Source organism: Pipra filicauda, unplaced genomic scaffold, assembly GCF_003945595.2.
Source record: "Pipra filicauda isolate LSUMZ 115617 unplaced genomic scaffold, ASM394559v2 scaffold100_size2392355_pilon, whole genome shotgun sequence".
Taxonomy (NCBI): Eukaryota; Metazoa; Chordata; class Aves; order Passeriformes; family Pipridae; genus Pipra; species Pipra filicauda.
This window is the reverse complement of record NW_024103441.1, coordinates 2,372,784-2,386,064: the sequence shown is the minus strand read 5'-3', so window position 1 is coordinate 2,386,064 and position 13,281 is coordinate 2,372,784. Positions and strand designations below refer to the sequence as shown.

Below are 13,281 nucleotides of genomic sequence, written 5' to 3'. Positions count from 1 at the left end.
ACTCTTCCCTCATTTCTAGTGAGCCAGAACTGGCATTCAAATATCAAAATTCTCCACTGCACACCGAAATTCTCCCTATCTAGTTGGTGTCAAAGGGGATGCTGACTACATTTAAGAGAATGCTATTGTGGCACTTCTAATTTATTAGTTCTAAGTAAACTGTTTTTGATAGTAAAATATTTTTTATATTGGATCTGTGCATGTACTATGATGACTGGCTTTTCTCGGTATCCAGTACAATGCCATCGAGATATGTCTCGTAGTCCTTTGCTTTTCATCTGGCAGGAAAGTCACCAGACAAGTGCACTTTTAGTTGCGCAGTGTGAATGCAAATCGTTCTAGTGTGGCATCTTAAGGGCAGCATTGGACAGTAAACCTGACCTATGCACTTGGCCATCTTGAAGCTGACTAGTTTCTGCTACTTTCAGGCATACTGAATAGGCGTGCTTTCTATGGAAAACTCTCAGCAGGTGTCTGAAATTACGTTACACCTTTACGCTTCGGAAGCCGGCGCTCGGGAGGGGCTCTGCTGCGGGCCCGACCCCTCAAGGCGGTGCCGGCCGAGGCCCTTCGCTGCACAGGGGCGCGGGGCTGCAGTTCCCGGCGGCGGCGGCCAGGCCGCTCTCTCGCAGCCCGGGACTACAGCTCCCGGCGGGCCCTGCGGCGGCGCCGCGCCTGATGCGCCGTGGGAGGGGCCGTAGGGACGAGGCGGGCGCGCGGGACCGTGCGCCGGGAGCGGGATGTGCGCGTTGAGCTCCCGGCGCCTCTCCCGCGCGGGACGGAGTCGCGGGAGCGACGCTGGAGGGGTGAGGTCTCCGTCTGGCCGCCCGCATGGAGCTGAGCAGCGCAGAGGCGGCATCCACCCGGTTCCTCGGCCTCACTCAGCGGTACCGGAGGCGGGGGCTGAGCTCGGGCGGGGCGCGGCGCGGTGCGGACCCGCCCTGGCCGTGGTGGAGAGGCGGCGCTTTGCCTCCACCGGCCGGGGCCGGAGGGGCCGCGCGAACGGGCGGGCGGCCCTCGGGCAGCGCAGCGGCGGGAGCCCCCGAGCCGCAGCCGCCTCCCTCAGAGCTGCTGCAGGTGGCGTGAGCGGAGTCGGACGAGTGTCTTCGGAATCTGTTTCGGAGCTTATTCAGCGTTGCCCTCGCGCAAGCAGATATCTCTAGGATATCGCTGCAATTATCCGATTGCTGAGTGCGCTTGTACCTGTGACTGCTTCTTAGATGAAAATAGATTGACCCATACTGGCAAGTAGACATGTGGAATGTGAGGAGAATGGCGAGCCAGAAGGCACGCGCGCTATGTCGTTGTGATCACACAGGTGCAATCTGCAAACTCGTTCCCTTCTGCCACTACCCTTCCGCCCCCAATTAAAGTGCTTTCCAGTGTCGAACTCTTAAAAGCCAAAACTTGTGATTTGACACTAGGATCCTAAAACCGTATAGATTTAGATCAGCAAATATGTTTATGCTTCGTTGTTCAACTTTCAGGACTGTTGAAGTTTGTAGGAGCTTCTGTTGAAATGGGAGGAAGCTAGTCCTATCTCCTCTTCGTCATTACTCTTCGTTTATACAACAGCGCCTGTTTCTAGACAAATGGGAGAGAGAGGTGCAGTGTACCTTAGGTGCTGTACAAATGCGTGTGAGCTAATTTTTTCATGTCAGTAAAGGGTCATCTGTATTTAAACACTTTGCAATATAAGTAAATTTTAAATTAAGTCAAAGTGATCTGAGCCACTGAGGAACTAACCTCTTCGGTGCTGGCAGTTCACCTTAATAGGATGAAAACTACTCTAAAACTGTCATAACTGGAGCAACAGTTTTTCTGATGTAGTAGATCAGGTTAGGACTGAGAAAGGATGTAATTCAATGAGAAAGATTAATATAAACAGTTGATGTTAATCACAGTGTGTTTTTTAAATTAGCTGATGTGATGTGTCAGAGAGCTGAGTACAAATCATGATGGTAACCACGAACAGAAAGCCAAAGAGGTACACAGGCAAGAATTCATTAGGGAGTACATGCACTTACGCAAATAGCGTGATAATGTAAATCTTAGCTATGCATAAATCGAGGCTAAGACGCCTAACTTTCATGAGGTTGTCTGTGTAGCGTTTGTGTTGGTGTGAGATTCTACTTTAATTACTTGATACAAAGGAGATGACACTTATGATATGAAGTAGTTAGGTTGAGAAGAAGCAGAGATTAGCTATTGGGTATAATTCTGATTTTTCAAAGGACTGCTAGTGTGTTTGAAAGTTAGGTATGTTTTCAGTAGTTTGGGGACACAAATGGATTAGAATATTAATATTAAAACACTTGTTTTAATCATTTGTTCAGATATACTCTAGGTTTTTTAATTAGCGAGAGCAGTGTGAGAAAAATGCTTTTAATACCCGAAGGTATGGTTTGTGACAAGCCACTATATTTCCTCAAGTCATTGGAGTGCAGTTTGTGGAGAGGATTGGACCATAAACCTTTCTGATGCACAAACTGCTCTTCAGGTGTTTTCTGAGCTTGTCTGTATTTTCCCTCTGTATCATGTGGTCTGAGAAAACATTATTTCTCCAATGAAACTTGCTTGTTCCTCATGTTCTCCACATCATTTGATGAATATACCCTGTCTCTCTAGGTCTGTGAATTTATGTAACCTTGGTAGGAATAGATCTTAGGCGTTTGGGCTGGGATGGAGTCCTGTGGATTCACCTTACAAGGCATGCGTGGTTATCACATCTTTCTTTTTCACCTGTGTCACCATAAATGTCTGTGACTGTGAGATTGCACTAGAGGCTGGCTGTGGTATTGTGGTAACTCATCTCAAGACCTGATGAATGTGAAGCCTCTTCCAGTTTCCTTGCAGAATGTGACAGTGCTGTCTCCTTGTTATTGTATATATACTGCTCCTGTCCACATGCTTATCGTGTCTGTGCTTAATCATTGTGTATAGAACTCTAATACAGCCCTACTCTGTGTCATTCTGTCACCAGCAAAGCTGGTGAAATGTGAAATGTTGGAGCATGTTGGAGTGCCTCCTAAAGGCAACTGTTTTATAGCTTGACATTATGGAAATGTTTAAAAGAAAAATCTAATAACCATACTGAAATTATTTAGATAAAAAGGGTTTCTTTGAGAACCTAGAATAGAGGATATGTTCATATGGTAGAGAATATAGTTTGTAGGCATCACACCAGTTGTGAAGAGCTCTGTATTTCTAAGTACAGATAAACCACAAGTTTGTATATCAGTGGGTTTCCTTCAACATCCTCTCTCTCATGGTCATCAGGGAGTCTTTATGGTGAACTTTTCTTTGAACTAATCTGTCTTCAGAATTTTGCTAGAAGAAATGTTGAGAACACTTGAGAGTGTTTTTTCCACGTTGAGGGAAAAAAAAAGATTTTTATGTAGCAACCCCAACTTAACTCTGCACCTCGCTTTGTCTGTTGTTTTGACTCTCTGGTTGGGAAATGTTACTGCAGTAGTCATTGTTGGTATGTATCTTGATCAGACCAGGCTCTTTACTTTGGCACTTTGTATTTCTGAGTAAATGGTTTTCATGTCATGTCTTTCTTTAACTCAATAACCAGTATTTTGTTACATTAGTGCATACATGTGTTGTATGCCAAAGCCATTTCTTATTTCTGTGCCCTGTGTTTGGGTTTGAATACTCGTTTCGTGTTTTATTTTTTAAAGCTTTTTGTTAGCTGCTGACTTTGTTACCTCTGCAGCATTAATATGCTCAGATCTTAGCATGTTTTTTTCTGAGAGTTTGACTTTCACTCAGCTAAAATGTCACCAAAATAAGATATAGGGCTTAGTTTGTGTATGCAGATAGTTCTCAAATGCCTCCATAACTCCCTGGCTTTATCATGCAGATAATTCACAAGATGGCATTTTCCCCTGATTTCATGTGTTTTGAGGGTAGCTTTGCCACAAGGCAGAAAGTAGTTCAGTTTTATAAAGCTCAGCTTGCTTTTTCTGCTGCTTTGTGGAGCTGTTGCATGACTGATGACAATGACAAATTATCCAGGTGGAAATGGTTCCATTCCAAACACCATAGACCAGATACTCTTTGTGGTGACTTTCTAATTTGTATTATATTTGTGTTTGGGATTGTCCAGATGTCTGTCAACAGTACTGACAGTGCCAAGTATTTATTGATCTGATTTGCTTTTACAGTGGTTTCTAAGGCAACTAGCACACCTAGTCACAAAAACAGATTTTGTAGAAGAAAAGGAGCACACAAAAAAATGCTAGTGCTACTATGATTAACTGATTCTCTAAAAGTAAAACGTATGAAGATGTTACATGAAAATTTAGATATTTCTTCTGCTTATTGATGTAACCTTACAATTTATAGTACTGATAATTCTCAGAAAATTTTATCTCATGTTGCTAGATGGAGGGTTTCTTCTTGTTTCGCTTGGTTAGGGTTTTTTTCCATTAAAACTAAATAACTTTATTTTCATAACTGCTGACAGAAGGGAGAACTGTAAGTTTGGAATATGATGGAGGGGTTGATCTGCTGGCCCTGGTACAGTCTGGGTAATCAAGGTCTATGTTAAATTTCCACCTGCATCTTTATTTAGCTTGTGTTTGTAACATGTATATCTCCATTGCAAAGACAAGAGGCTTAGTGTTTGTAGTTAGAGGAGGTGGTGCTTAATGTGATATGATGGTACGAGATTATATGTGATAATGCAGGTAGATTTTAAACTTCATAATCTAGGATTATATTGGCTTACTTGATAATTCTGTCTTTGTTAAGGTGGTGGAAGGAAACCTATGAAATGATGTTGTTTTCTTACCCTTATGAATTAAGTGTAAGAAATTAAGTGGTTTAGTTTTTCTTCATGTGGAACCTGAAAAGAGACTGGAAAAATCAGTAGCAATGTACAAAGTGTGGTCTTATTGAGTATAGTGCAGTTGTCCTATTTGAAGCATTAAGTTTACCGTAGGTTTTTCTTCCCTTAGATTTTCAAATGTGGTTATAAACCACTGCCCCCTTTGGAACTCTGATTGCATCATACCTAAATATTTGATTTAATCGTAGCTTTTACTTCCAGTCAAGACCCAGACTCTCAGCTGGAAGGCAGGAGGGCCCTGCAGAGGGACCTGGACGGACTGGAGAGTTGGGCTGATTCCAACGAGATGAGGTTCAACAAGGCCAAGTGCCGGGTCCTGCGCTTTAGTCACAAGAACCCCCTGTAACGCTACAGGCTGGGGACAGCGTGGCTGGAGAGCAGCCAGGCAGAAAGGGACCTGGGAGTTTGGATTGACAGGAAGCTGAATATGAGTCATCAGTGTGCCCAGGTGGTCAAGAAGGCCAATGACATCCTGGCCTGGATCAGGAACAGTGTGGCCAGCAGGACCAGGGAAGTGGTTCTTCCCCTGGACCCAGCACTGATGAGACCACACCTCGAGTGCTGTGTCCCGTTCTGGGCCCCTCAGTTCAGGATATTGAGATGCTGGAGCAAGTCCAGAGAAGAGCAACAAGGCTGGTGAAGGGACTCGAACAGAAGTCCTCTGAGGAGAGGCTGAGGGAGCTGAGTTTGTTTAACCTGGAGAAGAGGAGGCTCAGGGGAGACCTCCTCACTCTCTACAACTACCTGACAGGAGGGTGTAGCCAGGTGGGGGTTGGTCTCTTCTCCCAGGCAACTATCAGCAAGACAAGAGGGCATGGTCTTAAGCTGTGCCAGGGGGGGTTTAGGTTAGATATTAGGAAGAAATTCTTTACAGAAGGGGTAATCAGGCATTGGAATGGGCTGCCCAGGGAAGTGGTGGCTTCTCTGTCCCTGGAGGTTTTTAAGATGAGACTGGATGTGGCACTTAGCGCCATGGTCTAGGTAACTGCGTTGGTAGTGGATCAAGGGTTGGACTTGATCTTGGAGGTCCTTTCCAACCCAGCTGATTCTATGATTCTATGATTTCTTTTCCTTTGGGGGTAATATGAAAGCCAGACTGCAGTGGCTGCTAGAGATTGTGTAGGCTATAAGGAGTGTTCTCTGCAGCAATGAGTTCACACACTGTGAATCTTGTTCAGCAGGAATGATTTTTTTTTTTTTAATGTTAGAGTATTGCATTGCAGGAAATGTAAGTCCAGTTGATCTGTGTACACTGATGAAGCGTTTCTGTTCCAGGTCTGTCTCTGAAGATCTGGGTTGCAGACGTGGAGACTTTAGCAGAAAGCATTATGGATCTGTGGAGCTCGTAAGTTTATATAGTTTGTCCTTTGATTTATCACCTTATACAGAGCTGAAATCCTTTTCATTTCCAGGTAAAAAGATTGAATTTAGTTTGGAAAATGTGCTTTCTAAGCTAGACTTGGCAGTTGTAGACTAATAAGAAGAGTCTTCAGAATAGATATTTTAGGCCTGTGATTAGAAATATTTTTACTGCTTTATTTACGAATATTTCATGATAACAGGTCAGAAAGTGTTATATAAATATTATCTTTACCTCCAGATGAAATTGAGCCTTTTTTTGTCTTATAAGCTGAAGATTGCAAAATATTAGGGTAGTATTTAATGAAGTACTTGCTATTATGTAAGTCATAAACTGTTTGCATGCTCACATGTGTAGAGATGTATGTAATGTTGTATGTACAGGCCTCAGAGTAGTGGGAGAAGGTTTAAAACTAAAAGAACTAGTTAGAATAAATATATTGAAAATGATTACCTAAAATCTGTCAATTATCCTGTATTTTCTTCAAATTCCAAGATTAAGTTGGCATTTCATTTTTCTCATACATAAATTTCTTCTCTGCTGTGAAAATAGCAGTATATCAGCAGTTAAAATAGTGTCACTGATTACAAGGTCATAATGAAATTATATAAATTACTATAGGAAAGCAGAAGTGAGAGGAAGTAAAGAAAATGAACTCCAGCTCTCTTACTGTGGGAAGAAATCACAAATTTTCTACTAGCTATAGTTGTAATTTAAAGTTCTTGGGTAATATATTTATTAATATGTATGTAAATTGGGTGTATATTGGTGGCTTAGTTACTGTAAGTTGCATTGCAAGAACACCAGGTATCTTTCTTTTCTTTCCATACGTTCCACATAACAGATGTGGTATTTTAATCAAAAAATACAAGTGAACCATTTTCTGCTAAGAGGCTCTTTCATTACTAATACTTAGACTCTTTTGCTAGAAAAGAAAAAGTTATTTGTAATTATAAATTCGCAGTAAGCTCACACAAATGGTCTTGTCTTTTGGTTGGTTTTCTTAAAATTCTGCTGGTATTTTATGAAATTGTGTCCTTTTATCTTTTGGAGTACAAACATATAAAGGTTCTTGTTGCCCTTTCAAATTTCTAAATGTTCGGTATTTAACTTTTCTTGCTTAATGTTTTCCACAGTAGCATCTTAGTTGCTCAGTTCTTTCCAAATCATTTTGTCTCTGCCCTAAACACTTTTTGTATGTCTTTCCCATTGTGTGCCAGTTGTCCGTATAATTTCTCTTACAGTTTATATAAAGCACGAGGATGCATTGGAGGTTTTGCCCTGTTAGTTTATTTCTGACATAGCCTCAGGGTGCTTCAAAACAAGGAGAAAACTTCAAAATGTGATAACTCTCCTAGCAAGTGAAGGAAGAAGATGTTATCCTAGAATAACATAGATTACTAGAGGAAAGCAATGAATTACATTATTGTTGTTCAGATCCCATTTCATAAGTTTGGTATGATATGCGACAATCACCCTTTTTACAGTTTAGGGAGGAGTAACATGCAATATCGTTGGCAGCATTCTCCTCCCCTTCTCTTGTAGGGATCCTAAGCGGTGTTGCAGGACACATGAGAATTACTTCATTATCCTTTGCTTTACTGTCTTCTCAAGAGCTTCTTTAGCAACAGAAAGAGTTTCAGTGTTCTGTGAATCCCTGGATTCCCTTATAAAAAGACCAAGCAGCCTTTCCAGAGTATTTTTGAAATTGTTGAAGTCTTCAGCTGGAAACAAGCCCTATTTTCTGATGTTAGTGCTGGAAACAGACCAGGACATCTCCTGTACCTTGTGTTGTTCAGCATCATCACTGAGCATTGTGTTTGGAGATTCTTGTTGCTCTCTGTCTCCTAAAAATATCAATAAAGGAAGACATCAATAAATAAAATGCAGTAAAAAACTGCTAGTCCCAGTAATATTGCCAACAAGTAGAGTTTTAGGCTTTGCAAGGCTGAGAGGACAAGAATCATCATGTCTGTAAGACCCATTTTTTGGAAAGGAGCAATCTTCAAGATCAATTTCTGGAAGGCAGACAAGTCCCTCTTTAGGAGTACTGTGTGTTGGCGCAGCCAAAATCTGAGACAGGAGAATTTTGTGCTTGGTACTTGGATCTACCAAGAGAGTGAATCTCTCACCCATTTGTGCCTACTTAAGAGTTCTTACCGGGCTGTTCAAAGCCTGTAGTCAAATTGGAAATAGCTGGGCCGATCTCTTCTCTTTGGCTAGTTATATGATACCTGGAACAAGAAGAAATGGTAGTAAGCTTTGATTGCTGATGGTATGGCTATTTTTGGAACTAGAACCTCTCTCTTAAACTCTCTTGTAGCTTATATCTAGTGATGCTGATGGAGCCATTCAAAGAGCTGGGCGGTTCCGTGTGGAAAACGGCTCCTCTGATGAGGTAGGTGGCTAAAAATACTCACAGAAAGCTGAAAAAATAATTCAGCTTCAGTAGTTCTTCAGCAATGAAAGATGTGTTTGCAGTCAGTTACTAAGTAAAGAGGACCTGAAAAACACAAAGTAATAATATGAAAATGTCAGAGTCTAAGAAGAGTAAGTTGGTGGGTTTTTCCCCTCTCACAGACTAGCTTAGTTTTTCATTCAAGAGTATGTAGTCGAAGGGAAAAGCTGGCATTTTGTTTCATTTTGGTAACATTTTTGTTCACCAGTTCACGATAGGAGAAAAATATGAACCCTCTGAATGACACTTCATAGTCTCTAGTTTGTGACTTTATATTGGTGTCCTGGTGGTACAACTGTGTTCAAGCTGACCTTTGTGCTTTTGTGTTTGTTGGCGTGATGAAGTTACAGCTTCATTTTTGTCCCCTTAGTTGTCTTTTGGCAGCCGTGCTTATCTCTAAATAAGAAATAAAGAAGGTGAGTGGAGCCTTAGAGTCGTTCCCTCCAGATTCCTGTGCTGCTAAACTCACAGTGTGTCCCTGCAACCGCTCCAGTGACACTTAGGTTTTCGCTTATCTTCATATATTATCTTCCTTTGTAAAACTTTTTCATCTGTAAATACCATCTTAATATTGAAAGAAAGAAGACCTCATATTCTTGAAATACATGTAAGGTCTTGGTACATTTGTATTGAACTAATATTAATGGCAAACTATTACTAATCATCAGTTTGCATCAGCACTGGGTGCAGAGTTTAAAGCAATCTTAAGTATTCTGCATTGGTTTTCTGTGGGGTCATGTTTGATACTCTGTCTTTTTAGTTCAGTTTCATGCAGTTCAAAAGCTGATTAGCTTATATCACAGAAAGATTCCCAGAGTGGGCGATGAATGGCCACATAGTGAATGAATACTTAGAATGGCTTTTTCTTTGCATATGGTAATTCTTAGTGGAAAAGGACTGGAGGGATGCTTGGGAATTTACCTTAACTGGCTAATCCAGAAACAACACTGAAGAACTTCTAAAGCATGCTTTTGTCAAGCAAGGAGTCCTTGGGGATTATTTTGGGAAGAACTGAGAAAATGAAACCTGGACGCAGAATTCCATTCATTAATTTATTTATTTTTAAGTTTTAGAATGCTTTTCTTCAAATTCCACATTGAAATCACTGAAATTCTAAGCCATTGCCTGTGATAGAGCTACACTAGGATAAGTCTGTAGTTAATTAGAAAGAAATGGGGAAAAAAGAGAACAGGAGAGGGAAAAGTTTCAATTTCAGGTACATGCCAACTGACTTCAGAATAATTCTTGCTTTTTAAAAAACAGTGTACAGCTAAAACTTCAGATGAATCAACCAGTCTCGGCTTTTACCTATATTTTGTCTTTCTTTTTCACTTGGTGTTTAATGTAACAGTCTCTCAATTCTATTTCAGAATACAGACTGCACACCGGGTACATGGCACAGAACAGATGTGCATTTGGAAAACCCAGAGTATCATACAAGATGGTATTTCAAATATTTTTTAGGGAAAGGTAATTTTTTTTGTTTGTGAAGGACTTGGAGTTTGAATCAATGAAAATGTAATGTAGCTTTGAATGGCTGTTATTTCAATATGGAAAAAGTGTAGTGTTAATTTGGGTTTCTGTAAGCAGTGAAACCTCTGCTACCTACAAGGGATGTTTTGAAAACCTTCTTGGCTTTGAAATCTGTACTTATCTTTTGGGGTTTTTTTACACATCTGTATATAAAAACATAGTTAGTTATGTAGGCAATTATATATTTTACATATGAATGCATAGATTTACAGGTGTCTCTCTCAGCCTCTGCATGAGTGGGTGTGCATGTCTTCTTTATGGTTGATACTGCGTCTTGTTTTTCTCCAACAGTTCATCAGAATTATATAGGTACAGATGCAGAGAAGAACCCTTTCTTTCTGTCTGTGGTACTGTCTGACCAAAATAATCAGCGCATTCCTCAATATCATTCAATACTTTGGAGAAAAACAGTAAGAAACAAATATTTAACTGCTGCTCTGACTTGTGTTTGGTTTGGGTATGTTTATCATACACTTTTTCTTCAGAATTCCAGTATGTATTATATAATTTCATTTGATACAATAAGAACATATAATTCTACTGTAGTAGATAAAATTAAACTAAATTTGTAGATAACATTATACTAAACTTTCTGACAGAAATCTGTGATGTCAGATATTTTCTAATTGTGCTTACCTGCAACTCTGCTTTTTTTTAGAACTGTTGCCTAAATTGTTCTTGATTATGTCCTGTGATCAATTTAGGCAATTGTTTTCTTTTATAATGGTAAGAAAATAGGCAAGTGTGATACTGTTTTCACTAATATTATTTAATTACATTTTTTTCCACTTAAGGTTCCATAAGAGCCTCTTATTTAAGCAATTGATTTAAAACTCTCTTGTAGGCATGCATGGTTCTTTTTTTTTTTGTTTTTTTTTCTGCAACATCATTACTTTTTCTCCAAACTGTCATTAAATATAGCTAAATAAAACTAGCTCAGTTTTCTTCGTTTTTTTTGCTTAATTGTTTTTATTAATATTTCTACTTGAATAGGTCAGTATGTCCTGTAATATATCCTGGCTTTTCTTCTTTATAGGGTACTCAGAAAATATGTCTCCCTTATAGTCCCACAAAAACATTATCAGTGAAATCTATATTAAGGTATGTATTGACACATAGGTTATCATGTAAGATATTTGCCAATATGCCTTTTCCTGTAATTCAGAGCTTGTGTTCCATGTTTTTCATTACAGATTTATAAAAAGAGTAAAAAATTAACTTTGAAAATCTTAATCATTGAAGGCAGCAAAAAGTGGTTTTAAAGCCTGTTCTATAATGGGTAAAGTGACAACTTAAAATGGAAAAAAATTCTTAGCACTTTTTCTTTAGCAGAGGGACTATTTTCAAGGTAATTGGAAAACAGATGCTAAATGAAACTGCACTGCCCTTCTACAAAGCAGTATTTTGTTTGCATTTCAGTGCTATGAGTCTTGATAAATTTGAGAAGAGCCCAAGGGAAATTTTTCATCCTGAGATACAAAAGGTAGGACTTTTTTTGTTCGCTTGTTTTTCTTTATTATTTTGTGGAAATATAAGTAATGGGGTATAAATGCTACTAATTGCTTTCTTTCAGTACCAGGATAAAAATGAGTAGGATTATGTGAACTACTTAAACTGCCTTTATCAGTTGAACTGGCCACTTCAAATCAAAACTTAAATATATAAGGTTGTTAGTTTTATTTGTGTTATCTTTAATATCAGTGTGCTAAAGATACTGTTTTTCTTTACAGGATTTATTGGTTCTTGAAGAGCAAGAGGTAAGTGTAAACCTACCTCTCCTAGCTCACAGACCTGTTCAATGAATACAATTTTTTTATTTGAAATATTTGCACTGATATACTTGTAACAACTTACTAATCAATTGTTTATTACAGTAAAAAATGTAGGTTTTTTGACATATGAGATAAAAAATAATTTTAAGCACCAACTTAATATAGCACCCACTCAGATTATTAATTTTATGCTATACCATAAAACTTTGAAGGTAAATTATTATGTATTAGGAGTTGGTGTAAAATGTATATTCCCATGTGTAGGATGTATACCAAGGTATATATCTAAAAGTCCTTAGAGAAAACATTTTTTAGGTCTTCTATTTGATTGTCTTTTTATCATATAATATTTGGGTTTATTTCTCAGGGATCTGTGAATTTTAAATTTGGAGTCCTTTATGCTAAGGACGGTCAACTAACAGATGATGAAATGTTCAGTAATGGTGAGTTTTTCTCCTTTTTCTTAATTGTTTTATTCACGTGAATAAAAAAATGGAAAATAGTGCCTACGCATGGAAGACAGACGGGAGGTGATTGTTATACAAACCGTAGTTTTGTTGGTTTTCATGTTCATGTTGGATGATAAATTGTAGCATAGAACCTTCTGTTTCTATAAAAAGTTGCTATAGGAATCGTACTATTACGACTTGGAAGATAGTGAAATTTCTTTCCTAAACTATGCAACATAACATTTAGAAAAAAGAAGCAGTTGAAGGAGGCAACTTGTTTACTCACTGTTGTTTGTAGTTCTTTCACTCTTAACTTTTTTGCAGCATGATCACTTTCTCTCGTTCACTTGAACAGCGTAGTCTTGATGTTAGCACTTGATGTCACTTTTTAATGTCACATGATGATGCCTATTCTGCAAGGCTGGGTTGCTGTTTCTGGAAAGGTAGAAGGTTTGGATGACATGAAGAGAAACTAATTCAGCTGAAACTTGGGTCCTTGTGTTCCAGAAGCGGTACCTATTTCTGTATTTTGATTATTTTTTATACATGTCCTGTAACTATGTGTTTGTTTGTTTGTTTGTTTTTTACATTTCTCTCTCCCACATGTAGAAAATGGAAGTGAAAGCTTTCAAAGATTTTTGCATCTCTTGGGTGACACAGTTACTTTGAAAGGCTGGACAGGCTACAGAGGAGGACTGGACACTAAAAGTAAGAGCTTATCTGAAGCAATAAAGAGGGGGCACTATTGCATGTGCATATTATATGTATTGTAGTTATAATACAATCCCAAAATGGATTTCCTCATGTGCATGCTAAGTGCTCTACTTCACCAGAAAAAAGTCTGGTCAACT

The 13,281-nt window shown here is 39.1% G+C and overlaps 1 protein-coding gene across 3 annotated transcripts in view; it reads left to right on the top strand.

The window, feature by feature from the left end:
- Nucleotides 1-697: 697 nt before the first annotated feature.
- GARNL3 (GTPase activating Rap/RanGAP domain like 3) overlaps nucleotides 698-13,281 on the top strand; it is a 38,188-nt gene continuing 25,604 nt past the window's right edge. For all 3 annotated transcript variants that reach the window (XM_027727050.2, XM_027727049.2, XM_027727048.2), the window contains exons 1-10: nucleotides 698-887; nucleotides 6,134-6,203; nucleotides 8,542-8,616; nucleotides 10,047-10,146; nucleotides 10,501-10,619; nucleotides 11,246-11,310; nucleotides 11,629-11,692; nucleotides 11,940-11,966; nucleotides 12,349-12,424; nucleotides 13,040-13,138. In XM_027727050.2, the coding sequence (XP_027582851.1) occupies nucleotides 832-887; nucleotides 6,134-6,203; nucleotides 8,542-8,616; nucleotides 10,047-10,146; nucleotides 10,501-10,619; nucleotides 11,246-11,310; nucleotides 11,629-11,692; nucleotides 11,940-11,966; nucleotides 12,349-12,424; nucleotides 13,040-13,138 (751 nt within the window). In that variant the 5' untranslated portion in view covers nucleotides 698-831. The remainder of the gene's footprint in view (nucleotides 888-6,133; nucleotides 6,204-8,541; nucleotides 8,617-10,046; nucleotides 10,147-10,500; nucleotides 10,620-11,245; nucleotides 11,311-11,628; nucleotides 11,693-11,939; nucleotides 11,967-12,348; nucleotides 12,425-13,039; nucleotides 13,139-13,281) is intronic.